The 27,785-nt window shown below is 35.4% G+C and overlaps 1 protein-coding gene across 6 annotated transcripts in view; it reads left to right on the top strand.

Annotated features, from left to right (window-relative positions):
• The window catches only part of Cept1 (choline/ethanolamine phosphotransferase 1), a 42,252-nt gene that overhangs the window by 11,773 nt on the left and 2,694 nt on the right, over window positions 1-27,785 (top strand). For 5 of the 6 annotated variants that reach the window (XM_052730521.1, XM_052730522.1, XM_052730525.1 and 2 more), the window contains 4 exons: window positions 1,495-1,642; window positions 3,877-4,018; window positions 20,115-20,199; window positions 27,623-27,754. In XM_052730521.1, the coding sequence (XP_052586481.1) occupies window positions 1,495-1,642; window positions 3,877-4,018; window positions 20,115-20,199; window positions 27,623-27,754 (507 nt within the window). The remainder of the gene's footprint in view (window positions 1-1,494; window positions 1,643-3,876; window positions 4,019-20,114; window positions 20,200-27,622; window positions 27,755-27,785) is intronic. The other variant, XM_052730526.1, reaches the window with a different exon arrangement.

The raw sequence follows: 27,785 nt of genomic DNA, 5'->3' as shown, positions 1-27,785 counted from the left end.
GATGGTAGTAAGCCACCTGATTATTGAGAATTTGAAAGTATAACTAAAGAGCTGAATTTTTTTTACCTAATTATAATTAATTTAAACCAAAATATTTACACATGGCTAATGGCTACTATGTTGGGACAATAGGACTTAGAGAATGCTGAGTCTTACAGGAAGAAGGAACAATAGACCTGAGTCCAAATAGTCACCAAGAGTTCCATGGCCGTTTCAATGTGTTTACATAACCATATATTGCCTTTAGAGTTTATACCTCTGGTTTCAGAGAGGTATGTACTGTTTGGTCCTTTTAATAGCCTCAGTGTTCTGAAAGTATGGAGCACCAAGGAAAAGTTTAAAAGAAGATCATTATTGTTTAATAACTAAGTTGTAAACAGATCTTTAGCAGAAAAAAACCCTTTCCAGTATAGAATATACTGAATATTTTACAGCTCTTGAGTATTAATACAGTGTAACTTGACAACTACTATCTATGAAAATACTGTGATGAATAATAATAATAATTTTTTTCATGGCCTAGACACCGGAAAATGTACAGCATTTAAATCACTATCATTTTCTTAAAAAAAAAGTATTCTTTAAAAATATGACTATAAATATATGAAAAATAATATTCAAGGCCTCTGTAAACCAGAGCGTCTTTGCCATAGAACCTTTATAAAAGCATGTTAAAAAAAGCTACTTGATAAAGAAAATGTGAAAAATATTTGTATTGTTGACCATTCTCAAACATTTTCAGTATGCATTCACCACATTGGGAGCAAGAAGTCCTGCAGTGAGAAGTGAGAAATGTGTTCAGTACTGTTGAACCTAGTATTTCTTTGATGAAGTGAGGGGATATCATGCTAGTTCTTTTGTGGTGTTGTGACTTGTTCAGATGCTTAAGTACCTTCCCTAACTAACATTGTGTAGAGTGCACATATAATCTACACACACACTTCCATATTCTGTAAACAATCTCTAGACTACCTATGTGTGATATTACTTAAGAAAATATGACAAATGGATATAGATACAGATTTTTATGTTTTAGAACTTTGGCTAATTGAATCCCTTGGTTACAGGACCCAGAGACACGGGAGATGTATTGTAGTTAACGGAGACCTTCTTGAGCACTCTTAAAAACAGGGAATTTAATTCTAACAATCCCAGTTACTTCAAGCTTCAATAAGTTCTTTATTATTTAGTGCTTGTGTCATCTCCCACAGCTTTCAACCAGGAGTACTTCTCTAGAAAATGAAGAGAAATTGGGCTGGTAAGATGGGCTTAATGGGTAAAAGCAGTTGCCTCAGCCTGAAGACCTGAGTTCAATTCCTGGACTCCCATGGTGGAAGGAAAGAACCTCTGACCTCCACATGTCACATACACACTCACTCAGTAAATGTGATTGAAATGAAGATTAAGTATCTGCTGTTAAAGAAACATTTTAACCAAGCCTAGGTAATGAAGTATCTGAGTGTTGTTGCTTTTCTGTTTCTATTGATTTCATAGGCACCTCTCTGGGCATACATTGCTTGTGCATGTGGCCTTTTCATCTACCAGTCTTTGGATGCTATAGATGGGAAACAGGCAAGAAGAACCAATAGTAGCTCTCCTTTGGGAGAACTTTTTGATCATGGCTGTGACTCGCTATCAACAGGTATTGTTGCTTTTTAATGCTGAGAATTATTAACTGATAGAAACAATGTGATAAGTGTTTGAATAAATTTAGTTAGTTCCCAAACAGATGATTTTATATTAAGTTTTAGTGGGTTTTTTTGAGACTTGGGGTTCTGTTTAATGCTTGTTCATTGTTGGTGTTATTGGAAGATTTAGAACCTAAACTTAACTTGTTTTTATTTTTAACTCTTAAGTATTGATTTTGGCTGGGTTTTTTGTTTTTTGTTTTTGTTTTTTCCCTAGTGCTTGGGGTTCAAACCTAGGGCATTACATATGCTAGGCTAGGCAGGCCCTCTACCACCATCTCCAGCTGAGGACCTTTTCTTTTTAAAATATTAGAGTATAATTATCATTTTCACATATCTCACAGTTTTGGATAAAAGTACAATAGTGGGTGACTGGTAGTCTATGGCCTTGTAATTAAATGAATCCTAAGTGCCGATAGTTAAGAGTATATTAAAGAGCCGGAATCAAAAGACTGGTGTGATCAATTCTAGAAATATAATATATAGCATGATTATTACAGTTAATAATATTGTGTTGTATATTGATAATTTACTAGTAGATTTTAGGTGTTTCCACCACAAAGGTAATGACTAGATTCATTTTCTTAATTTTAGTAACCCTTTCACAGTGTGTACACATATCAAATCACACTGTTATACAATTTTTTTTAAAAGGCTAGAAGGAAAAGTGCTGGCAGTGGGTTGGGATAGCATAGTTGAAGTATAGGTGATATGTCTGTAGTCTACTTATAGTATGTTGTAAGTTTTTTAAATAATACTTGAGTGCATTTTTAGGAGAAAAAATTTGGAAATGAAATTGAGGTGGGCATTGTGGTATACACCTAACAGTCCCATCACCTGAGAGGAAGAGCAGGAAGAGTGTAAGTATAAGGTCAGCATGAACTATGGAGCAAGCTTTAGGCCAGCCTGGACTACATAACAAGATCCTATCTCAAAATCACAAACAGAAAAGTGATACTAATTTCTAGCTAGTCTTCCTAACAGGGATATTTCCCTCATTATTTTTTTAAGTCTTGATAGTCTTACATTGAGTCCAGATTTGTGTATCAAAATCATTACTTCTGTGTGTCCTGATGGTAGCCCACTTTTTTTTTTTTTTTTTTTTTTTTTTTTTTTTGTTTTTTCGAGACAGGGTTTCTCTGTGTAGCTTTGCGCCTTTCCTGGAACTCACTTGGTAGTCCAGGCTGGCCTCGAACTCACAGAGATCCGCCTGGCTCTGCCTCCCGAGTGCTGGGATTAAAGGCGTGCGCCACCACCGCCCGGCCGGTAGCCCACTTTTTAAGGAAGAAGAGCAGCTAAATAAGTCAGATTAAGGAAAACTCAAACTTTCCACTGAATGAAAACTGCTTGGGTAACTTGAAAGACTATTAGAATTTAATGAAGAAACTATGGAATGCCATAAGTTTTATTTTTGTAATTTGAAATGTCATTTTACATTGTAGTTTGAGTTTCAGACATACAGAAAATCTTTTTCCAAAACGTGACACATAATGATAGCTGCCAAATAAGAAAAGACAGTTTTCTAATCCCTCTGATGGTTGTTGAAGCTCTCTGGATTGGTTGGTTGGTTTTGTTTGTTTGTTTTTGACTCTGTGCTTAAAGAGTTTATGCTTTTTTTGTGGGGTTTGTTTGTGTTGTTTTTAAAATTGGAATGTGTATGTATGTGAGAGACTCACCACAGCTCCCTTCAGAGGCCAGAAGAGGGTGTCAGACCCCTCCAGCTAGGTTGTGAATCACCCAAAATGAGCATTATAAACAAATTCAGGTCCTCTGCAAGAGCAGTGTGTGCTCTTGACCACTGAGCAATCTCTCCAGTTCCTGATTTTTATTGTTTTGAGACAGGATATTCCATTGTCGCTGAGGCCAGCTTTGAACTCTATCCTCCTGCCTTAGCTTCCCTAGTGCTGAGATAGGATTGTGCTTGGTAGCACGCCCAGCACCCTGAAATGTTTTACTACTCATTTAATACTCCTGTAACTAAACACGGGAAATTCTTGAAAACATGCTGAAGTATTCTAGTTTCTTTGAGAACTTTACTTCAGCTGAGTGATTTAGTTAAAAAAGAAAAAAGAAAGACATTGAAATTTTGGTGTAAAAGATGTAAATGAAAGTAGATTATTTCACCAAAGATGATTTTCAGCTCAGTTGATGTTATTGATGCCATTCAGTTTTCATTTTTCTTCTGCAGTTTTTGTGGTTCTTGGAACTTGTATTGCAGTGCAACTTGGGACAAATCCTGACTGGATGTTTTTTTGCTGTTTTGCTGGGACATTCATGTTCTATTGTGCACACTGGCAAACTTACGTTTCTGGAACATTGAGATTTGGAATGTAAGTAATACTTAATAGTAATTTTGTCCTTGCTTTCAAATATGGAGAATGTTGCTTATAGATATTAAGTATCAAGAATTGATCAAGTCAGCTATTTAAAACCGTTTTCTCTTTGTTGTATGTCTGTGTGTATTCCTTTGGGAAAGAAGTGCCAGAATCATCCAATTAGCCTTTTTTAGTAGAATGAAAAACGGTAGCTCTGCACTCAATATCACGGCTCTTTCCCAATTCACTTTTTTATCCTTCTGTTTTTTCCGCTGAATTCCATGTTTTATTTTGACATACAAAAATTGTTTTCAAGAGAGTTTCAGAACTGGAGAGCTGACGCAGTGGTTAAAGCATGCACTGCTCTTCTAGATGACCTGTGTTCAGTTCCTGCCTTCCGTGTTAGGTGGCCAAACCACCTTGACTCCAGCTCCATCAGATCTGACACCCTCTTCCGGGAAATATCCACACATCGTCACATGACTAAAAATAAAAAGTTTTTGAAGAAAAGGATGAGTTTTTGAGAGCAAACAACAGGTCTTTTTTTTTTTAAATGTCATAGTTTAATTAGGTTTCAGTATTTTATACTGTTTTTATTTACAAATGTACAAAAATAATGTATTTGATAGCACATTATTTAGGTTTTTATTTTATTTTATTTTATTATTTTGCTGCTAACAAAATGTCTGAGAATTTAAAAATGGAATAGATGAATGTCATGTGACCTGAATGAAGAGTGCCCACCTTTGATCAGTACTTTTTCATAATGATTAATGAGTAAACTAGTCTTGGGATATGGTTAAGGATGGCATTCACCATCTAGGTTTTTGTGTTTTGTTGTTGTTAGATTTATTTATTTTATTTGATCTGTGTGGATGTTTTGCCTGCATATATATCTGTGTGCCACATGCATTCAGATCCCTTGGAACTGTAGTTACAGATGGTTGTGAGACACCTTGTGGATGCTAGGAATCCATCCCCAGTCCTCTGGAAGACTAGTCAGTGCTTTTAACCACTGAGCTATCTCTCCAGCCCCCACCATCTGGTTTTTAATTGATTAATTATAAATCCTGTTTATTATTTCTTTTTGGTTTGGATAAATAAAAAATTTTTGAGAAAAAGCTGTATTCATGAATACAAAATAAAAGTAGTCTAATGACTACAAAACATTTTAACCTAGTCCCTGAATCCGTAATGGTTTTATTTATTTACTTATTTATTTATTTATTTATTTATTTATTTATTTATTTATTTACTTGCTTACTTATTTAAATCCCCAGTAGGATTAGTTTTAAAAGACATCAAAAAGGCTAGACTACTTACAATTTCAGTTGCTCACCACAAACTCAGTTCATGCAACTTTTGCTAAATTTTAAAAATAGAACTTAGGGGCCATTGGGACCATTAAAAATGACTAAACAGATTAAGGCACAAACTCACAATAAGAGTAAATTCTTATACAACTTTTAAGTAGAACATAATAAAATAAATGGTTACTAATAATTTTGGTGCTAATTTTTTAGAAGAAATTTCTTTGAGTAATTTTGAAACAGATTTAGAGACTATGTTCAAGGTCTATCTGAAGATGGCATGGATGTCAATGTGAAAATCTTTATATGCATTTATCAATTACTTATGAAATGATCTGTGCTTAGAAAATGTTGACGAATTCTAATTTAAAGAAAGCAGTAGTTGAATGTGTACAGTTGCTTTGTTTTCAGAGTCTTTGTCTTATAATATTTCATAGTCTTACTGCTTTAGGTAAGACCACAAAATGTTTTTAAAAATTCCAAGATCATTTGATTTTTTTTCTTAATTCAATTGTAAGTTTTAGTGATACTGGTGTTATCTTTCATATCATTAATGTTTTCATTGCTAATTGTTTCAGGATTTTGGTGGTCTTTGGATTTAGGGGGAGGAGTAATTTGTGTGCTGGATCTTAGTTGGATTTAACTTTAACCTTATTTACCAACCAGTCCCTTTCAGTTTTCTCTTTCCCTTTCAAGTAATGCAACACTAGTCCTATAGTGTGGGAACTAAACAGAGAGAATGAGAGAGAGAGAATTATGAAAGTGGTTAAAAAAAAACACATAGACAGTAGTCTTAGGAAGAGTTTGCTATCATGGCTTTATATCTTGCAGTCTTAGAATTTCTTGTGATAAAGTACGCATTTGGGAAACTCTTATGCAGTCCCATGTGGTTGGATCATAAGGTGACTGTAAGGGAGTAGCAGAGATAAGACTGGCAAAGATTCAGAAATTGTTTTCTGCTTTACCAAGAAATGTGACTTTTATCTGTATCTGCAGGGAACTTTTGCAAAACCTAAAGCTGGGAAATGACAAAAGTACCTTTAGAAAGGTCAGTCTGGCAGTGTGATGGAGAGTAAACTAAGGTCAACTGTGACAAAAGCAAAAAGATCCTAAGAGACCCCTAGTAAGATCAGCATCATTAATATGAGGTGCTCTAAAGCCAACATTAACACAATGGCAATATTCTTTTTTTTTTTTTTTTAAACAGGGTTTCTCTGTGTAGCCCTGGCTGTCCTGGAACTCACTGTGTAGACCAGGCTGGCCTAGAACGGCATGTGCCATCACCACCTGGCAGCAATGTTCTTGTAGGGAAAGGGGTAGGTTGGAGAAAGACTTCAGAGATAGACAATGTAGGATATAGTCTGTCACTAGGTACAGGGAATGAATAAAAAGGCAGATACTACAATGACTTTCCCACAGTTTTGTTTTGGAGGGTGTATGGAAAGTGGAGAGAGACACATACAAATTCTACCCAGGAAATGCATGTGAGGGATGCTGTACATCTGAATAGGATAAGAATGACAGAAAAGTTAGGGAGAGGGCTTTGAAAGAAGGCTATGAAAATAAGTAGTCAAAGTGGGAGGGTTCTTGTTGGAATGAACAGTCGGGAGACAGATGAATTTCAAGAAAGAATGATGCTCAGTGCTGCCAGGCTCAAAATGAGGACAGAAAAGTAAATACTGAGTGTGGCAATATCAGCTATCCATATGAGCTATCCATAGTAGTTTCTGTGTAGTGGTGGAATAGGGGTAGATTGTAGTGGGATAAGCAAGTTAACTTCTAGTTACACTCTCCAGGTTATTTATGAAATGCATGGCTAATAGAAAGTAGAGAGGACAAAGGACACATACACACCAAATTAAGCATGCAGAAGAATCACTAGAAAATAGATTGGAATTACTGAGAAGTAGAGAAAATAAGAATGATTTGTAGAGCAAGATAGCTCGAGATACAAGACTGTAAGTATTCTAGGATAGACATATCGCTCGCTGAGTAGTAGAAAGTTTGCCTAGAATACCTGAAGTCTTGAGTTCAATTCCCTAATACTGCCCAAAATTAATTTAGTAAATATCTGGTACTATTGGGGCAAATGTAGATATAATGCCTACATTAAATAAATGTCATAAGGGAAATTATACAACGACATTGAAGTAATACTGAATTTCCTTTATAAAGTAAAAATGAGCTTTAGCATTCATGGAAAAATGCCATTAATACTTTACATATAAGGAGCTACTCATCAAAAAACCAGTACATTAGAGGATATAGAATACATAAAGCCCCCCCAAAGTACTGTTAGCATTCACATGTTTCTCTCATGACCATATATAATAAGTGTAGGTTAGATTAAATTCAGTCAATTTTGTACACATGAAAGATAATTTCTTTTTGCTTAACAAAGGGCAAGGTTAGTTCTCAGCTGTGGTTTAAGTAAAATTTTTAGATATAGCTTCTTTTTACTTTTTCTTGGGGAAAATGAAAGTAGTGTGAACATGAGAAATATTATTTTTGAATACTTTTGAGTTGTTTCAGTGTCATGTATACATGGGTGAAAGGGAGCCTGAACATTTCTCTTTTCCATGTAATACATTTAGATGTTTATGCTTTCAGTGACCTTGTAAAATAAAATATTTGCCAAATAAGTTTGGGGAGATGGACATGATGGTGCATGCCAGGACTTGGGTAGCTGAGGGAAGAAGATTGGAAGCTCAGAGCCAGCCTGGGTTACATACAGGGAATCTGTCTTTAAAAATTAAGCAAAACATAAAAAGATATTTTTGTTCTTCTTAGTCTCTTTCATGTTAATGTTTTTAGTTCCAGTTTTAAGTTCATAGTGTCTTGAAAAAATATAAGCAAAAAATTTTAGTTCATTAGGGGTAGGGAGATGGCTTAATGGTTACAAGTGTGCACTGCTCTTTCAGAGGACCAGGTTTGGGTTCCCAGTACTCCTGCCTGGCAGCCTGCAACCAACCACCTGTTATTTTATCTCTATGGGATCTGACACCTTCTTCTGGCCTCTGAATATAAGACGTCATTTTTAAAGGATTTTAATTCATCTGTGACTAAATACTTTCCATTTATAATCTAGCACTGTGAGGAAAAAACATGCTTTGGACACATATTTCTGAAATTTATGAGCTACATCTTTCAATACTTTGCCATGGTCACAGCTAAAATCTGCCTTCCACAGAAAATGGTAGTGACTCTAACATCTAGACAGACCCTTGTCTCACAGTCCTCTTAGACTGAGCTGGTACTATTCACTCACACTCATTCAAGCTTAGCTTAGCCCTTTACATTTTTATTGCCCTTGATGTGAAGGATTGGGAAAAAAGATGAAGTCAGAGAACTCAATAGGAAAGCTAGGCTGGTGAGAGAAGAAATGTGTTGAGTTGACATAGAAGAACAGAAATACTAAGTCCCTGCAAATGACATGGGGTTAGGTGGTACCAGATGCTACAGAAGTACTGGAAATGAATAGAATTCTTTCTGTATCCTGAGACAAAGAAGCATTGTGTGCTGTGAAATATATTGTATTCCTTTCCCATTTGTCACAGCTATTGTATTTTAAAAGAGAAGTATTGTGAATTGAAGCTCATTTGTAATCATTTTTAAATGGTTATGGTTTAGATTACATGAAAGTTCTTATTTCTGCTCCTAATTCTTAAACCCTCTATATCTAGGTGTTTTTAGATTGATACCCTACAGATGTGTGTATAGAATTAAATTGATGTATTTATTGAGATAGGCTCTTCCCATATGGCCCTGGCTACACTGGCTAGCCTGGAAGTCACTATGTAGACCAGGCTAGACTCAAAATCACAGAGATCCACCTGTTCCTCTTCCTGAGTACTAGGATTAAAGATGTGTGCTGTCATGCCCAGAAAAATCATTTTTAGTGAAATATGCTTATAAATCATTTGAGCTACCTTAATCTTTTAATAGAAACTATGTTTATGCAAAACATTGGCCTTAAAAAATCCCCCATACTCTAAAGGCAGAACTCGTTGGTTTTTTTGTTTGTTTGTTTGAAATAGGGTATCACTCTAGCCCAGGCTGTCCTAGAACTCACTGTGAACAGGCAGGCCTCAAACTCATGGCCATCCTTTTGCCTCAGCCTCTCAAGTGCTAGAATTACAGGAGTGCAGCGCCATACTTGGCAGAACATTTGCTGAATTATTGTTTGGGGACAGAGAAACAAATAAACAAAAGAGGCGAGGTTATAATTTAAACTCAGGCCATCTCTTAGTTTTCTTTCTATTGCTGTGATAAAGGCCATAACTAAAAGCAACTTGTGGAGGAAAGGGCTTATTTCATCTTATGACTCAGTCCATCATGAAGGCAAGGTCAGGCAGGAACCTGGAGGCAGGAACTGAAGCAGAGGCAATAGGAGAGTGCCACTTGTTGACTTGCTCTCCGTGGCTTGTTCAGCCTGCTTTCCTATACAGTTCAGGACTACCTCACCAGGGGTAGTCCTGTCCCCTATAGGCTGGGCCCTCCTGCATCAGTCCTTAATCAAGAAAATGCTGCACAGACTTGTTTACTGACCATTCTGATAGAGGCATTTACTGACCATTCTGATAGAGGCATTTTCTCAGTTGAGGTTCCTTCCCTCTTCTCAGATGAATCTAACTTGTGTCAAGTTGACATAAAACTAACCAACACAGGCCAGCATATTTTGACTCAAGTGCTCCTGAGGGTTTTTTGTTTGTTTGTTTGGGGTTTTGTGTGTGTGTGTGTGTGTGTGTGTGTGTGTGTGTGTGTGTGTGTGTGTGTGTGTGTTTGCTTGCTTGTTTTGTTGGGTGCTAGGGATTGAACCCAGAGCTTTTTCATGCGAGGTAAGTACTCTTATCCTGAGCTACATCATCAGCCCTAATGTGAGTTTAACATTAGGTGATTTCTGAGCTTCTAATTACTTACAAAGTCTAAGAGTGTACTAATTTTATGACATTATTTCTAGTGTACTTATAATTAGGTGGAATATTGGCTTCTGCAATATCTTTATTGCATTTTTCAGTCTGTACTATTAAGATTTTATATTTGTTTTTACAACAAATGATACCATAAAAATTTATTTCTATTAAGTAAATGTACACCTTTTACCCCCATAGTTAAATATATTCTACTTGTAGTCTGAAAAGTCTAGTTTATTTTCTTATTCAAGTAATAATTTCTAAAAATAATTTATTAAAGACATAATAAAAGACTGTTGTTGACACTGGGAATGTGGCTAAATGATAGTATGCTTACCAGATGTGTGCATGACCCTAGGTTTGATATTCAGCACTACTAAAAAAAAATTTAAAAATAAAAATAAATCTTTTTAAATTTTTATAATTGTATGTATATGCAAGTGCCTATATGTGTGTTTGTACACCACTTTCATGCAGTGCCCGCAGAGGCCAGAAGAGGGTGTCAGATCCCCTGGCACTGGAGTTATAGAGAGTTGTGAGCTGCCTTGTGGGTACTGGAAACCAAATCTAGGTCTATTGTAAGACCAGCCAATGCACTTAACCACTGAGCCACCTCTCTAGTCCTATATCTACTCTCTTAATGTTAATGTCTAATCCATTTTCTGTTGAAGAATCAGGAAGCTGTCAACTGAATACCTGTTAATAATCTCTGTGTATGTGCTTAAGGTTTTGTCATATGTCACTGATGTGAGAGATCTTCCTTTTCGTGCCTTTGTAGCTGTGCATTGGTGATGATTTGCTTGTGACAGAATCTCACCTTAGACTTAGGCTGTTCTTCAACTCATAGTTCTGCCTCAGCCTACAAGTGCTGGAATTATAGGCATGCACCACCATGCCAGCCTCATTCATTTGGACCCTAGTGTTATAGATATTATTCTAAGACAAATATTTATATTAGTGTAAAAATAAAATTAAAGTTAGGGTTCTTTGATTATCAAGTAAAATTAAAAACATATTTCTATCATCAGCATTCTCGGTTCTTAAATTAATTTTAGTTTTTATTTAAAGGGTAGTCTATATAACTCTTTTCTTTGATTAGTTATATTTCAAAACTTCTTTTATAATTGAACTGGATGTTACTTTAGAAATAGCTAATTTATTGTAGTTGAGAATTAGGATGTTAGTGTGGAATTTGGGAGAAAAGGAAGGAAAAGGAAGATTTAGAGGTTATCAGGCAATAGAACAAAATGGCCAATTTGGTTTGGTTTTTGAGACAGAGTAACCTCAAACTGGATAAAGCAGGCCTTGAACTCCTGGGACTTCTGTCTATACCTGCCAAGTATTTCTCACATCCACCTTGCCTATTTGATTTTTTTGTCCATCCATAGTAAAAGAGAAGACTGTCTTCATTATATTATTTTCTTTCTTCTCATTTCCACTTGTACCTACCTATTTTTTTTAAATAGAAGAGGTAAGAAAATTATTATAAGATTATGATTTTTCAAAATATTCATTGGGGCCACTAGAAAGAAAGAAAGATTATCTTCTGATCTTGCATTGGGTGATCTTGCATTGGGTGCCAGTGTGGTGGGATGTAATTCAGATGGTATAGTGCTTGCCTAGCATGCACAAAAACTTGGATTCTGTCTCCAACCTCATGAACAGACCTGACAGGACGTGGTTATAATCTGAGCATTCTAGACGTGGGAGTAAGAAGAACAGAAATTTAAGGTCTTCCTCAAGTGGAGATTTTGAGGCCAGCTGGGCTAGGAACCCTGGTTTTTTTTTTGTTGTTGTTGTTTTGTTTTTGTTTTTGTTTTTGTTTTTAATGTTTTTCATGGTACCACAAGCCTAGAATTACAGTACTGGGTAAGCAGAAGTAGGTGGAGCAAAGCCAGCCTGGGTTACATAGAAATTTCTAGGCTTGCCTAAGCTATGTAGACTCTAGCTCTAAAAGAAATAAATTCTAGGCAAAGGGACCAAAGATGCATTAGTAGCTCCATGGTAGACTCCTTAACATGCACAGCGTCTTTGGTTTGATCCCCAATGCTGGGGATAATAAGTGATTCTGGGGAAAGATGAGTCACTTTCATATCACAAAATGTTATTTAAATTATTTTATATCTCATTAAATAATGTAGTAGATTCAAATCAAATGCATTTGTTAGGTATCTCTCTCAACTCAGAATAAAAATGAAACTATAAGAAGCTCTGCATGGTTTCTATTACTGGAGGGACCTGTGATTTAATGAAATTACTTAGCAAGTAACATTTGCCACTCATTGGTAATTGACTAAATTTTTAGTACTAATATTTCTAAATGCCTACTTAAAAGTCATTTTAGTATGTTACATTTCAACTTTTTAACTACTAATGTGATTTGAATAAGAAATATTTGTGTATGCACAAGGATAGCAGAATAACACATGAATTGTGTCATTTGTTCTGGGTGTCTTTATAAAGGTAATGCTTCCTTTGAAGTCTAGTTTTTACTGCCTGTTTTAATAGGGCTCATTAGAAAAATATCTGAGTAAAGTTATTTTGAAATGTTTGTTTCCTTATGCATAGATTCGATGTTACAGAGTCCCAGATCATAATTATATTATGCCAGCTTCTCTCAGGAACCCTGGGGCCCTGGTTCTGGAACTTCACGGTAACTGCTAGAATATTCATGCAGTCTAATGAACAATGGCGTGAATTCAATAAAGACAGCACCTTTGTCATGCACAGAATAATTGAAGAAATGAAAATTCAAGTGTTTCTGGTGATATTTTACAGATAAATGTTACTAGAAAATAATTATTTTAAAATATAGTAGGGCAATAAAAATCCACCACATATATATACATATATATATGTATATATATATAAAACAAAATTTTTCAAAAACAGTATCTCTGGTTTGATGTGGATGACAATTCTGTCTCCCATTTACCTGAAGTACTTAATATTGTTTGCAATCCATGTGATATTTTTTACAATACCTTTCCACCATTATTTTTATCTTTTTCTTTCATACACATGAAAGAAATATATATATATTGATTGATTGCTTATACACACACACATATTTGAAACAAAGCAAGCAGAGTTTTGTTTTTCACATAAGTTGAGAAAACTCAGTATTAATATAGGAAACATTCTGCTTATTTTCTTAACTTCTTAGCATGTCTTTTAACTATTCTAGTTCTGTTTGGATTAACAATAATCTTGGTGTTAAGAAAAACAAAAGAGACAATAACTCCACAAATTTATGCTAGAAGCTATCTCATCCAGTCTCGTTTCTGTTCTTCTAACGGTTTCTTCTCTGTGCTTTTGAAACTACCCTTAGCTCTCTTGTTACTCTACCATCCTTTGAATGCCTTCCCTTCTGCTTTTCTTCCCTCCAGTAGATGTGTGTTTCCCTGATGAAGTGCTCACTGTTGATACATGGGTTTTCCCTCTAGTGTTAGAATTGTAATTTGACCTTGTGACTTTTAGGAACTGTTTCCCTAGTCAGGTAATCTTTAAACTATAATAGGAAAATTTATTTACAAGCAGGAGTAGAGCTTACATTCATCTTATTTTACTGTTTAAGAAATGCTGGGGGACATTTGTCCATATGAAAACTTGACAAATCATTCTGACTATGCAAGGCTGCATTACTTTTCTTTCACTTTAGCAGACTACTTTCTGAAAGGCACATTACAGCATTCTAAACCCAGTTACTCAGTGACAGTAAGGATAGTGTTGGAGACAAAATAACCTTGGGGTGTGGCGAGTACTGAGAAGTACATTAGCAGGTTCCAGTAGCAAAACAAAAACCATTTTCAGTTGAATTTACAGCATTCTGCCATTCTTCATTCTTCTCTCACCAAAGACCTGTAGCTTTGTGCTCATGTAATTGTCTAGATACATTGTTTTTGCTAGCTCATTGTTTGTTATTACTGCTTAGAGATAACCACATCTTTACCTGTATTATCATTGAAAGTAACAGAATATAGGCAGTATTATTTACTTCCATGTTGTTTGCTTATGAAAATAAAAATAACAGACATTTTGGTTGAGGTTGTAACTTGGTGGTTGAGTATTTCCCTAGCGTACCAAAATCCATGGCTTTGATCTACAGCACCAACAAAACGATTTAAAAAAAGAAAAAAGTATCCGAAATTTATGGAGCCCTTTGTGCTGTGCTAAAATATTTTTGGAAAATAATACATCTAAATATGATAAAAATAATTGCTTTCAAAATATACTGTTGACTCCAGATACACTGTTTTCACTTTTATTGGGTACTAACTTATAGAGAGTTTCTTTTGCTCCTTGTATTGCTTTGTCTTATTTGATCATTCTTTCAATGATGAATGATTTTATTAACTAAAATTAAGTCATCAGTTATGTTCATTTATTTTTTTTCAAAGTTGGAGGAAAAAGCTTTAGAAAAAATTCTTCTTACTAATTTTTTCCTAAATGAATTTATTAGCCTTTAAATTATCCTATGTTGTCTATTATATTCTCATAATTTTTGGTAAAATTGTATTATAATACAGAAATATCACCCTGAAATGATAATAAAAAGTAAAAACTTAAGACAAATGGTTATCTCAACTGATTGATGGATTAAAAAAATTAGAATTTTTTTTTTTTTTTTTTTTTTGGTTTTTCGAGACAGGGTTTCTCTGTGTAGCTTTGCGCCTTTCCTGGAACTCGCTTTGGAGACCAGGCTGGCCTCGAACTCACAGAGATCCGCCTGGCTCTGCCTCCCGAGTGCTGGGATTAAAGGCGTGCGCCACCACCGCCCGGCTAAAAATTAGAATTTTACAGTTGCATAAGAACAATACTCACCTTACTTGTGCTAGGTTCTACTTATCTTTTCTGTAACTTTGGAAAAGTCACTTAACACTTCTGAGTTTCCTCATTTATAAAATGGTCATTGTGTTTCCACCTCTTAAGCTAGCTGTAAAGATGGGAAGTTTTTAAAAACACATAATGCACTAATGACACTATACTTGGCATATAGTGAATCTTCTTTATCTTCATATTTTAAAGTCTTAATGACTACCAATACTACACAGATTTCCTCTAGAACTAACTGATAGAGAAGAAAAGCAAGACAGTAATCTTTTAACTGCATACTGACTTGATGCTAAATGAGCAGAAAAGATCCTGGGTTCTTCTGTTTGAAAAGCTGCCGCTTAAATCTGTACCTAGTCCCTCTGCTTCAGAGGAGTTTGGCTATATTTGTCTCTACTTAAAGTTTTCAGTGGGCTTTCTCTTTTAATTTTTCTCCAAAAATCTGAGGCTCCGTAGTAGGTAATAATTCAGCTCATTTAAAAAAATAAACAGATTTGCCTATATTCTCTGTATGTAGTGTTTGAATTAAAAATACTTGGAGATATCATTGAGCTGTATAGTTAACACTATTTAGTATTACTCAAAGCTTGTCATGCACCATTTGCCACTTACCAAGGATAGGAAGTCAGATATCTTGGCTGATCTTCATTACAGTCTCCTAACACTGCATCTTACCCATAGCATTTGACATTCATATCCATTTACAAATGAATCTGTAGTTAATAATAATCCTCATCATTGGATATGATTGCTGAGTCTTTCAAATTGATGGTTTTAGGGGGAAAGCTTGTTTGTTGTTTTGCTTTATTTTTAACATAAGCTCAGAAGTCAGAATACAAACTAGGGAAGTTATTTGTTTGTTTTGTTTTTCTATTGTGAATTTATCCCTCCTACATGTTCTATGTTAAACATGCTGTAGTAAGCCCAAGTTATAAAACAATTGTATTTACTATTTATGGTATAATAGAAATAGTTAACTTATAAATTAGCTGCAGGTGTTATCTTTCAAGTGCTTATGACACATGTAAAAGAAAAAAATAGATTATTTTCTCAGAGGGGAAAGCCTTGTTAAGTTCTGGGAAAAGATGATGAGTATGATTATCAGCTCTCATGGATCCCTTCATTACAAACTGAATTAGAACTCAAACCAAGTGCATTTGTGCATTTACTATCTCTCTGAAAGATGAGAATAAAAATGAAGCTTAGAAAATATTCAGAGGCTAAGGTGTAACTTAGTGGTAGAGAGCTTGTCTCCCTGTATTAGACCCTGGATTTATCCCCAGCACTGTAGTAAGAGAAGTCAAGAACTTTCCTCAGAGTTAGCAAACTTACATAGCTTGGGGTTATTACACTCTTATCACTTTTAAAGGCCATTTTTTACCTCTGATGCAATAACTGCGCTGATAGGAAATTTTCTAAGCTGCCAACCTGTAGTATTGAAGGCCCCTGAGATTTTCATGTCAGCTAAAGAATTCCTTGTTCCCTTGTTTAGAGGTTAAAATGACACATTTATTTAAGGATCTTTTGTCCTTTTCTTTATATCAGGGTCTGACTATGTATCCCAGACTGACCTTGAACTTGCAATTCTCATGCTTAGGCCTACAGAGTACTGGAATAACAGGCCAGTGCCACCATGCCTGGTTTATTCTCCTTACTTCTCAGTATCTAACTATACGTATAGAATAGTGCTGGTAGAAATGATTTGCTGAGGCTGGAGAGCTGACTTAGCAGTTCAGAGCACTGGCTACTCTTCCATATGAACCTGGTTCAATTCCCAGCACCCACATTGCAGCTCATGGCTGTTTGTAACTCCAGTTTCAGGGCATCTGGCACCCTCTTCTAGTCTCTGCAGGCACACATATGGTGCACAAACATATGCAGGCAAAACACCCACACATATAAAATAATGACAAAATGTTAAACAATTGATCCACAGGGCTTAGTGTATACTTTGAACCTGTTTTGACTTCGGAACTGTCACCCCTCCAGTCACCCCATCCAAAGACTAGGAAACTTGAGACTCCACAATGTATAGCTCCTCCCCCATCCTCCTTTTGTGATGGCCATCTGAACAGTATTTGTCTCTGGCTTGTAGTAGTTTAGATAGATATTCTCTGACAAGAGTTTACATTTTGTGTTGTTCAAAGTCCCTGGGAAATTTTTTGTCCTTTCAAAATGTATTAAAATTAAGTAGAAAGGGTAAATTGTTTCAAATCAATACTAATAAAGTATTGATTGTAATAATTAATATTAATAATAGTATTAATAAAGATCTCAAAACAAGGTTAAAGAAAATTTTATTTTCTCCCTCTGAAGCTTTAGGCCATAGAAAACTAATGTTATAGAAAAGAAACTTTTTTTTTTATGTAGTTCTTTGTTTTGGGTGCTCTTATGTTGCATATCTCTATCTTTAGAGACTTTTTTTCTCAAGGGATGGCTATTGCCCTTGTTTTTGAAGACAGCCATTGAATTGGGGAACATGAGTAGCTCTTAGTCTCCATTCTAAAAATAATGAAAATAAGTCAAGTGAACTACAGAGGTAGCTAAGTAGTTAAGAGCACTTGCTACTCAATCATAAAAACGAGTTTGGATCTCAGCACCCATGTGCGAAGTCAGAAAAAGGCCTGCGATTCCGTGTCTAACTGAATCTGAAGTCCTCTTCTGGCCTCTGCACATACTTGTCCACAAACATGCACACATTACCCAATCACACAGAGAGATACATGAAAATAAAACAGATCTTTAAACAAAAGAAAAGTGATTATAAACATCTGATGCCACCTATTCAAATATCTTTTCTAGACAGTGATCTTTCCTGCAGAATCAAAATACTAAAATGAGGCCCCTCCTATTAAGTTTCAGTGTAAGCTGAGCCCACACTGAGATTTCCTGGGAAGGTGACATAATAGACTGTCACGTAACTGGCTGTCTCCTAACACCACCATTAACTGTCAAAAATTTATTACTAATCATTTCTGGTGCCTGCTTCCTTTAGTTCACAAACCTTTGGATTTGCACTGGATTGTTTTTAATTCTTCCAGGAGTAATGTGAGGCAGTTTAGACATTGTTCTAAATCCAGTAAGCAAACAGAGAAAAATATACCTAACTACCTGCCAACTGGTAAGTTTTCCTTGGCCCTCCCACATACAGTGACAGTTTCCAAACTATCTGAATAGTTTGGAAAATCTTACAGAACTTTTCTTAGAAACCCTACTTTGAGACTATAAAGATCTTTCCTGTTTCCTTGTTTCTCTCAAATTCATCCATAGTTCAAAGATTAATTGTGTGAGGTTTCTCCATTTTAATTTTGTAATTCTATACTTCTGGCCCTTCGCTTCCAAAAGGCTACTTCATATATCCAGAAATGTTGTAAGATGTCTACCCTCCACCCAAGACAGAGTCGATCATCTTTGACACACCCACCTGCTTAGTCTCCTGAGTCTGCTACTGAGTGTAATTCCCCTTTTGGCATCACCACTCACCAGGTCAGCTCTAGAGTCTTTCTAGCTTACTTCAGTCCAGTTGTTTTTCCAGTAAATGTGTATATCAAAATGATTACATTACTGCTTGCAGCTAAATATGCATTTATTTAAAAACATTTGTCCAGCAAATAAAGATCAATAGTTTTTATTTCGAAGAGCCTGGTTTCAAGCCAATTACTTCTGGGTGTTAGAGCTTACATATCCTAAGCTCATGCGGATTGCCTGCTTTCAGTATCAATTGTAGAAGTGAGGGCTTTATTCTCTAGAAACTGAATCTCCTTGCTGTTGATACTTGGCTTTTCTTAGTTTCATGGTTAATAAATTATCGACCTTGTTGGAAAAACTAACACCATAAAAAAGCATAGAGTGAAAAAGTCTCATCCTTATTCCCAGCTGCCTAACAGTCCCCACATTGTCCTCCCCAAATAGGCAACACTTTTCTTAGTTTCTAATGTATACGTCCAGAAGTGGTGCACAATTGCTGGTAAAAATAAAAGGGAAGTATTATTTGTCTTATTCTTTCCACAAAATATAGCCTGTATACATTCTGCAACTTGTTTTTCACTTAACATTTGATACTTCCCCATTTCAATACTTAGGCCAATGCTGTGCCAGTTCAGAAAAACTGCAAACTGTTCCATTATGTGGAACTTATTTAACCACTAATTCATTAAGGGGTTTAAAAAATTCCTATCAGTTATATCTAATTCTGTAATGAATAACCCTGTTTAAAAAAACAAAACAAAACAGTGTACCCATAGAAAAACTTCTTTCCGTTAGAGTGTTTGGATTCCATGATCTAAGAATGTCGATCTCAAGCTTATGTCTGCAGAAGGAAAGGGACACCCATGTAGGCATTGCTCTTCAATCTTTTTGCCCATGTTCTTTTTTTCCCCTCAGACTTTCAGCTTCTGATTTCTGCACACACACCCTCCCACCCTTTGCACTGTTTGTCTCTTCTTGACCATGAGGTCGTTTTCAGAAATCACAAAGCTAATGCTCAGCTGCTTTCAGTTATCTTTCCAGAATGTGAGGGTAATTATCCTGGTGAAAATGAGAATCTATTTAAGAATTGGTTGATTTTCTTTTTCACACCTGTAGCATAGCAGGCATTAAATGAATATATCTAAGGGGCAATACATTTATTTTTTTCAAGGTCTCCGTGATTTATTTTCTTTCAGTTAAAGTTAACTATTTCAGTTACTATTGCAGAGAGCTTACTTCAGGATTTCATACTATTTAGTCATACAATGTAATTCTCTGCTTGATACTCAAATTTTAATACATACATATACTTTTTCTTTTTGGTGGGAAAGGCTAAGCTATAGAAAATTTGCTTTGGAGAGGAGGGTTTTTATTGCTCTGAAATTTGTCAAATTGAACTTAAAAGGCTCTAGATTTTATGTGATTTTGTTCATAACAAAATTTTGATACCTCCTTTTCCCCCTTTGCTCCATATTTGAAATTATCTTCTGTTGTGCATGATAGAGGAATGCTGCTTTGCTTGCAAGAAATTAACTTGAAATTGTGTTTTGAGTAATTCTGCTTTTTTGGCTTTTTGTACCTAATCAGAATTGATGTGACTGAAGTGCAAATCTTCATAATAATCGTGCATTTGCTGGCAGTGATTGGAGGACCACCTTTTTGGCAATCTATGGTAATTTTGTTCACATCGTGTAGCCTGTGCAATGCATGTCATCTTCTGCTTGTGTTTTTAATATAGGATAATCAAGTTAAAGGGTAATATTTAAAGTTATTGTACTTTTTCCTGAAAGTGAAAGTTACAGCAAACAGTAGCAAGTTTCTTGTTAGAGCATGAGAATTGTATTCTTTGGAGTTCTATGTATGTTAAGTGTGTTGTGAAGGCCACTGAAAATCTGAGTCCTTACTGTCAACCAAGGGAACAACAGGTAATGTGACAAGTAAGTTAAGTAGTGACACAATTAAATCACTTTTTTTTTCTGTACTGTATGACTTTACTGTCATGTGTTTAGTGCTGAGTAACAAATTTAGGATTAGAGATTGTAAATTAACTCTGGCAAAGAAAAAGAAAACAATATAAATACTGCTGAAATATGTCAGTGCTATGGGATTATTTTAAACACTGTGACTTTTTCTTTTTGCCCTGAACTATACTATAAATCCCAATCCTACCCCGACCCCATGAGCCTCTTAAGGGAATATATTCAAACTTCTACCTCTTAGGGAACTGTCCAGCTTTCTTTGTTCCTCTGCAGAATGGGCGTAATGATGGCACCCATCACACCAACAAGTTAATATGTATGTGTAAGCATAGCCTGTCACATAATGAAGCCCTCGGTGAAAGCTGGCGCTCCTTGTGTGGTGGCTTCCTGTTCTGTTTTGGCCTTTGTTTTTGCTTTACTTTGTTTTGTTCTGGGAGATGGGATCAGGCTACTGTTAAAGAAATTATCTTGTGCCTTAGTCTCCCCACTGCTGGCATTACAGGGAGCATTGTCACTTCACAGTTTGCTCAGTTATTCAGGATTGGGCAGGGTAGTTAGTACTCCCTAGTTACCAGTTAGCTGCTGGTCACTACTACCCCTTCAGTAGTTATTTGATGTGATTGTACAAAAAAAAAATTTAGTAAGCCAAAACGATTATAATTCTTAAAAGTCAGATTAATTTCAAAATATGAGAAATTGACTGACTCGGACTTTCCCTTTACTTAATTCACTTCCTAATGGTAAATTAGGTACTTCCCTAAGTATTGCCAAAATTAAATGCATTTTCTTTAGGGAATGGACATATAAAGAAAGAAGAGCAAAAGGAATAAAAATAATTTGCGGTCCACCAGGAAAACTCTGAATCCATTCTTTCAGTGCACAATACCATTTGTGTACCATAGATGTCGCTGTGGACACTACTGGTGTTTGTGATAAAGCAGAGAGATAATTTTATACCTTTGTCCTTTAATAGATGAGCTGGTTTTGTTCAGGCTTAAAAACAATAAAGGTTAGCCTTAACAGGAAGGAAAAATAGATTTGTTTTCCTAAAACTACATCATAAAACCTAAATTCTACCCAAATTTCACTTGTGGCTGTAGATTATTAGTTTTACAGACTTTGTTCTTTACATAAAAATTTCTCTCCAAAATACTGTTTGGAATATCTTAAACATATATAAAATGCCTAAGGGTTCTTTTCTTTTTTAAGTATTTTAATATCCATAAAATGAGAATTCTGGCTTGATGTTTTGAAAATTAATTTCAATACCTGGTTTATAGAACTAATCCTTAAATATGGTACTACATTGCATATACATATATTTCAAATATTTGTATTCGTGTTATACCCCTATTTTATTTCTTAGGGGGTACCTGCTAGTAAATTGATTGAGGTATTCTTTTACTTTTCTCAGTAGAATTTGTACAAATAAGCTATGTAACTAACTTTTTAAAAGGTCCAATAATCCTAGCCCTTGGGAGGTAGAGGCAGGTGGACTAGAAGTTGAAAGTCATCCTCAGCTAGACAGTGAACCTTGTCAGCCTGGGCTACTTGGCACAGCCTCGTAATAGCAACAAAAAGTCAAATATTGATCCTATCTTTACTTGTAACTATATATAATCATGTTTTTATCATGCCAGAAGGTGACTTTTTTCTTATTCTTTCTTTATTACCATCTGTTTGATTATTTAAGGCAAGTTCTTACTATTTCTATAGCCCAGGCTTATGATCCCTTTGCCTCTATCTCCCAAATTCTAGAATTACATCAGCTCACCACCATGCCTAGCTTTATCAAGACATTTTCTACTATTTATGAAACCGACTTAGTATATTTTGAAATTTGATTTGTAGACCTAGCAGTCCAAATTCAGAATTATTATGGCTACTGTGATTAGAATATGTCAGGAAAACAGATCCCCAGCCTTTGACCTATTATTTTCTATATATTGTGATGTTTCTATATATTGTTTAGTTCATTAAACTAAAAGGAAGGACCTGACTTGTAATAATTGGAGATTTAGTGAAATTATTTGTGGTGTTTGATCTCATACAGCTCACCAGGTTACTATCCCTTATCCTAAAAGTTCAGGATCAGAAAGAAGTGTTGCAAACTGCAGTCGTTTTGGATTTCAGAATATTTATCAGCATATACTTGTTCCTAATCTGGAAATTTGAAATCAAAAATGCTCCAAAATCTGAATTTGAGAATTAAGTTTTGAATTTTGCAGCATTTCCATTTTAGAATTTGAAGTGTTCACCTCATTTTTCTTTTTACTTGGCTCATAGGTTTATCTTTTTTTTTTTTAGTTGAATTTTATTTGGTTAAGAAACTGACTGTATTTAGTGGTCCCGTCATTTATGCCAAAATGGAGAAAAAATGTTTATTTAGGGCTCACATAGGGAATTTGCATCCTTTTTAAAACCTCAGGCAAATTGCCTGTATTTTCCAAATCCTTGTTAAATTATAAGGCTTTTACCATGAATTTAGCAATCACATTTATAATAAAAGAAAACAAACATAAACATTGTAAATGTCTTCATAAGTTTGATTCCAGAAGATCAGCTGTTTGGCAGAGGTGAGTGATTGACAGCTACTGCATTTGGATTACCCATTCTTTGCCATATTTTTTTCCCCAAAGAGATGAGTTTTACTAGAAGTTATAGCTAATGTTATTGCTATATCCTGGGGTTTCATTTTGTTGGGAAAGTATTGGGGTTTTTTTTTGTTTGTTTGTTTGTTTTTACTCTTTACTCTTTTGGCTCTTTAGGGGGCTTGCCACCCACCTCCCAAATATATCACACATGGAAACTTATTCTTTCTTATGAATGCCTGGCCTTAGATTGACTTGTTTCTAGCCAGCTTTTCTTAACTTAAATTATCACATACCTTTTGCCTCTGGGCTTTTACCTTTCTCCATTTCTGTATATCTTTTCTTTCCTTCTTATTCCTTGTCTTGCTGGGTGACTGGGTGCCTGGCCCCTTCTTTTCTTGCTCCTCGATCCTTCTCTCCCCAGATTTCTCCTCCTACTTATTCTCTCTGCCTGCCAGCCCCGTCTATCCTTTCTCCTGCCTAGATATTGGCTGTTCAGCTCTTTATTAGACCATCAGGTGTTTTAGACAGGCAAAGTAACACAGTTTCACAGAGTTAAACAAATGCAACATAAAAGAGTTCAACACATTTTGCATCATTAAATAAATATTCCACAGCATAAACAAATGTAACACGTCTTTCACTAATATTCTACAACAGGAAAGGAATACTTTATTCACAAAAGTTAATATACATTTCAAGAAACAAGAATTACACTTTTGTGTATTGCTTCTTCCTAAAATGTATTGCCTTTGGAACTCTCTTAGAAAGCACTGGGAGTATGAATATGAATATGTAAATAAATTAATCATGCAGTTCACTTGTAATTATTTACATTTGATTCTTTTTTTCTTTTTCTTCCCTTTGTTTTTGTTTCTTGTTTTTCCCAGACAGTATTTCTCTGTGTAACAGAGCCCTAGACTCACTTTGTGGAGGAGGCTAGCCTCGACCTCACAGAGATCCATCAGCCTCTGCCGCCCAAGTGCTGGGATTGAAGGCGTGCGCCACCATGCTTGGCCTACGTTTGATTCTTTTAAGTGCTGTCATTGATTAAATATTTCTTAAGTCTTTTAGAATTCAACTAAAGCAACTAGATAAATGCTACTACAGCTAAACTGTTTGAGATTATTTGAAGGACTGAATATTTCATGTAGTATCATGTCTTTCTTGAACTAAAAGGCTTTTTTCCAGTGCTGGGGAATAAGTTCTTCAGGTTTGCTAGACAAGCACTACCCATGAGCTACATCCCCAACTATTGAGCTAGACGACTTAAAAAGAAAATGCCCTTATACCTAAATAATTTGGATGTGGTGATTTTCCATAAAGTCTTCTTGGATGCTGTAATTATGTTAACATTTTTAGTATTTTCATGGAGTTCACTTAAAATAATTTTCATGAAGCTGGAGAAATAGCTTAGTTAAGAGCATGTGCTCCTCTTGTAGAGGACTCAAATTCAGTTCCCAGCACCCACAGCAGGGCTGATAACTCCCTATAATTCCAGCTTCAGGGGATCTGACACCCTCTTCTGACCTCCACAAGCACTGAATTCACATGTACAAATACACATAAACACATTATTAAATTAAAGAAATAAATAAAAGTTTTACTATGATTTACAAATAAGTATTTCTATGCTCTTTGCAATAAAATATCTAATCTTAAATTTTTATTTTTATTTCCACAAAAACCTATTAAATTACTTGTATCTTCGAAGTCTAACCAAAACATATGCATTGTATCTGGTAGAAATTACTGAGAATTTAAAACTTTTTTCACTCTAACCTTTTTAAAATCAGTTGTAATATATTGATATTATTTGAGTACATATACTTTTTGTTCCAAAGCCAGGCCTTTTTTCCCTTGACTATGGAAAAGACATCAGAACTTAAGGAAATTCTTAATCTACCCAAGTTTGGAAGATTGCTGAAATTGTAGGCAAGTTTGAGATAAAGGTGTTTTTCAGATAGCGCCTTAGCTACTTCTATAGAGTAGATGCAGTCTGAGTAGCGATAATGATGAGTGAGATTATAGTAGGGAAAAGGCTTAGAAAAGACAAAATGTACACACCTTTCTTGATCTTGAGTGTGGGGTAAAAGTGGTAAAAATACAACGTGGGTTTTGTTTTTTGAAGTAGTTCATTGGTACCAATTTGCTCACCTGTGAGAATTCCTTGTGCTTGGCCTCACACTTTCCTGTACGTACTACCTTTTCCACATAAGGTGGAAGGAAGATAGTTCTGTGTATTCTCACAAAACAGGAATTTGGTACACACAGGGAAAGGGAGAAGATCTGAATCTTCATTCAGAAATACATACTGGTCACCTATAGTCACCAGGGCCCCAAAGAGAATACAGATTCAGGGGTGGGAGAGATGGGCTCAGACAGTAGGGACGCTTGGCACTGAAGCCTGATGACCGGCTTTAAATGTTGGGATCCACATGACAGAAAGAAAACAACTTCAAGTTATCCTTTAATTTCACGTGACCCCTGCCTCCCCCCCAATAAATATTTATAGTTTTAAAAATCAAATTAAACCCTATACTTGAACTTGCATTCTGATGGGTATAGCTGACATGACAGAATTGATGAGAGCCCTGGGATGTTTGGGATACTTTGCTCCAGAGTTGCTGGCTTGCTTTGTGATCCAAGCCTTGTATTAATTTAGTATTTGTGTTTATTCTTTCTTCCATAGGGCAAAGTTTCATGATATTAAAGCATTTTCCCCAAATCGTAAATATAAGTAATGATGCTTGTTCAGGTTAGTTGTGGCATGAGCGACTGTTACATAGTTTTCTTATTTGGGGTACTGATACCCTGGTTATAATATGGATACTCCTTGTAATGGTGCAGTGCTCTATTAGGCAACTGTAATATTTCTGCCTTTGCCAAAATGCCCATTGTCCTTGTAGAAGGGGAAGTGGAGGGAATGGCAGGAGCCTGGGAAGTAGGAAAGGAGCAGAATATTGAGTTCCAGCCAGATACATCAGATTTAGATAGTAATATCCCAGAACAGAAAAATCTACGGTAGTTCAAAGCCTCATTATTATTTATTATCTCCTCTCTTGAAAAGCTTGAACTTGGGCTGTAGGGTAGGACATTAGACAAAGAGGAGGACAGTTTGGGGTGTCGTACAAATTTCTGAACTTTAATTGGAGATATTTCACTTACAAGATTAACTCCTGCTTAGTGTGACTTGAGATCCAAGTAGTTGGTTCCACTTTCTTTTTAGAGCTGCAGTTTTGCAAGAGGTGGTTGACTTGTGTAAACAAAGTGAGTTCTTGAGAGTTTTGAAGAAATGGAACATCTTTTATCCTATTTTGATTTTAAAACATAGGCACACAAGTCTTGAATAGTGTAAATGGCCCTGATTTAAATGTTTTCATTGTAAGACCTCATTACCTATCAAAGACTTGTGGGCTTTTAAAACCTTGTTCCTATAATTACTTCAGTATATCTTAATTCATCTTACCTTTGGGCAAATTTTGAAACCAGAAAAGCAAAAGAATGAATACAAAAAAAGAAGAACTCTTTGGTGACCTCAAACATTTAGTATGTCTTCCATTTTAAATGATGGATATTATGCTGTGCAAGATTAAATGCATATTATTAACCCATTCAACTCAACTCACCTTATTTAGGTAAATCACATTTTTAGTGTACAGTCATATAGCAATTTATTATTTACTGAAAAGTAAGCTTTCTATATTATAGTTGGGGGTATAGTTGGTAGAGCTGCACCAGTTTAGATGTACTTGACTTTTTTTTTTTTTTTTTTAAGTATAAATGCCACTTCCTTTGCCCTCAGCTTTCACTAGCTGGTTGTATCTCAACAGTTCAGAGTTTGGAATTCTTATACATAGAACTTTTCTCTTTCATAATGTACTACGCTGATTTCAGAATTAATTTGCAAATACCTTTATTAATTATGCTTTATACTCTTTAGCAACTAGGAAGCTACTACATATTTTGAGGTAGAATTTAGAAAGTATGCAAAGAAATGTAAAGACAACTCCTTTTATTTAAAAACAAAAACAAAAGTAAAAAACCTTAGATGCATTCACAGAGTTTTATTGAGCTTATGATGCAAATTAATAACATTGTATTTTCTTTTTAAAAAACGGTTCCTGTTGGACTCTAAGATTGATTTTACTTTATGTATGAGTGCTCTATCTGCATGTGTGCGTGCATGCTAGAAGAGGGCATCAGATGGTTGTGATAATAGGTGTTTGTGGGTCGCTATGTGGGTGCTGGGAATTGAACTCAGGGCCTCTGGAAGAACAGCCAGTTCTCTTAACCACTGAGTCATCTCTCCAGCCCATACACAGGATTTTCATGTCAGAAGTGAGTCTCATCTTTTGAGATTTATTGTATTATTTATAATGAGAGGAGAGGGAAATGTACATTACATTAATATTAACTATAAGGAATGGAGAGTGTTTGAGGGTATGAATAAATATTTGATTGTACTACTTTCTTATTTCAATGTGTATATATTTTAATTGTCCTTTCTCTCTATTCATTAAAGATTCCAGTGCTGAATATTCAAATGAAAATTTTTCCTGCACTTTGTACTGTGGCAGGGACCATATTTTCCTGTACAAATTACTTCCGTGTAATCTTCACAGGTGGTGTTGGCAAAAATGGATCAACCATAGCAGTGAGTATACTTTAAGGTTTCCAGAGATTTG

The sequence above is a fragment of the Peromyscus californicus genome, unplaced genomic scaffold (genome assembly GCF_007827085.1).
Source record: "Peromyscus californicus insignis strain IS unplaced genomic scaffold, ASM782708v3 Scaffold_9__1_contigs__length_137607984, whole genome shotgun sequence".
NCBI lineage: Eukaryota > Metazoa > Chordata > Mammalia > Rodentia > Cricetidae > Peromyscus > Peromyscus californicus.
Note: the sequence above shows the minus strand (reverse complement) of the source record. Positions and strands in the feature narration are given on the sequence as shown.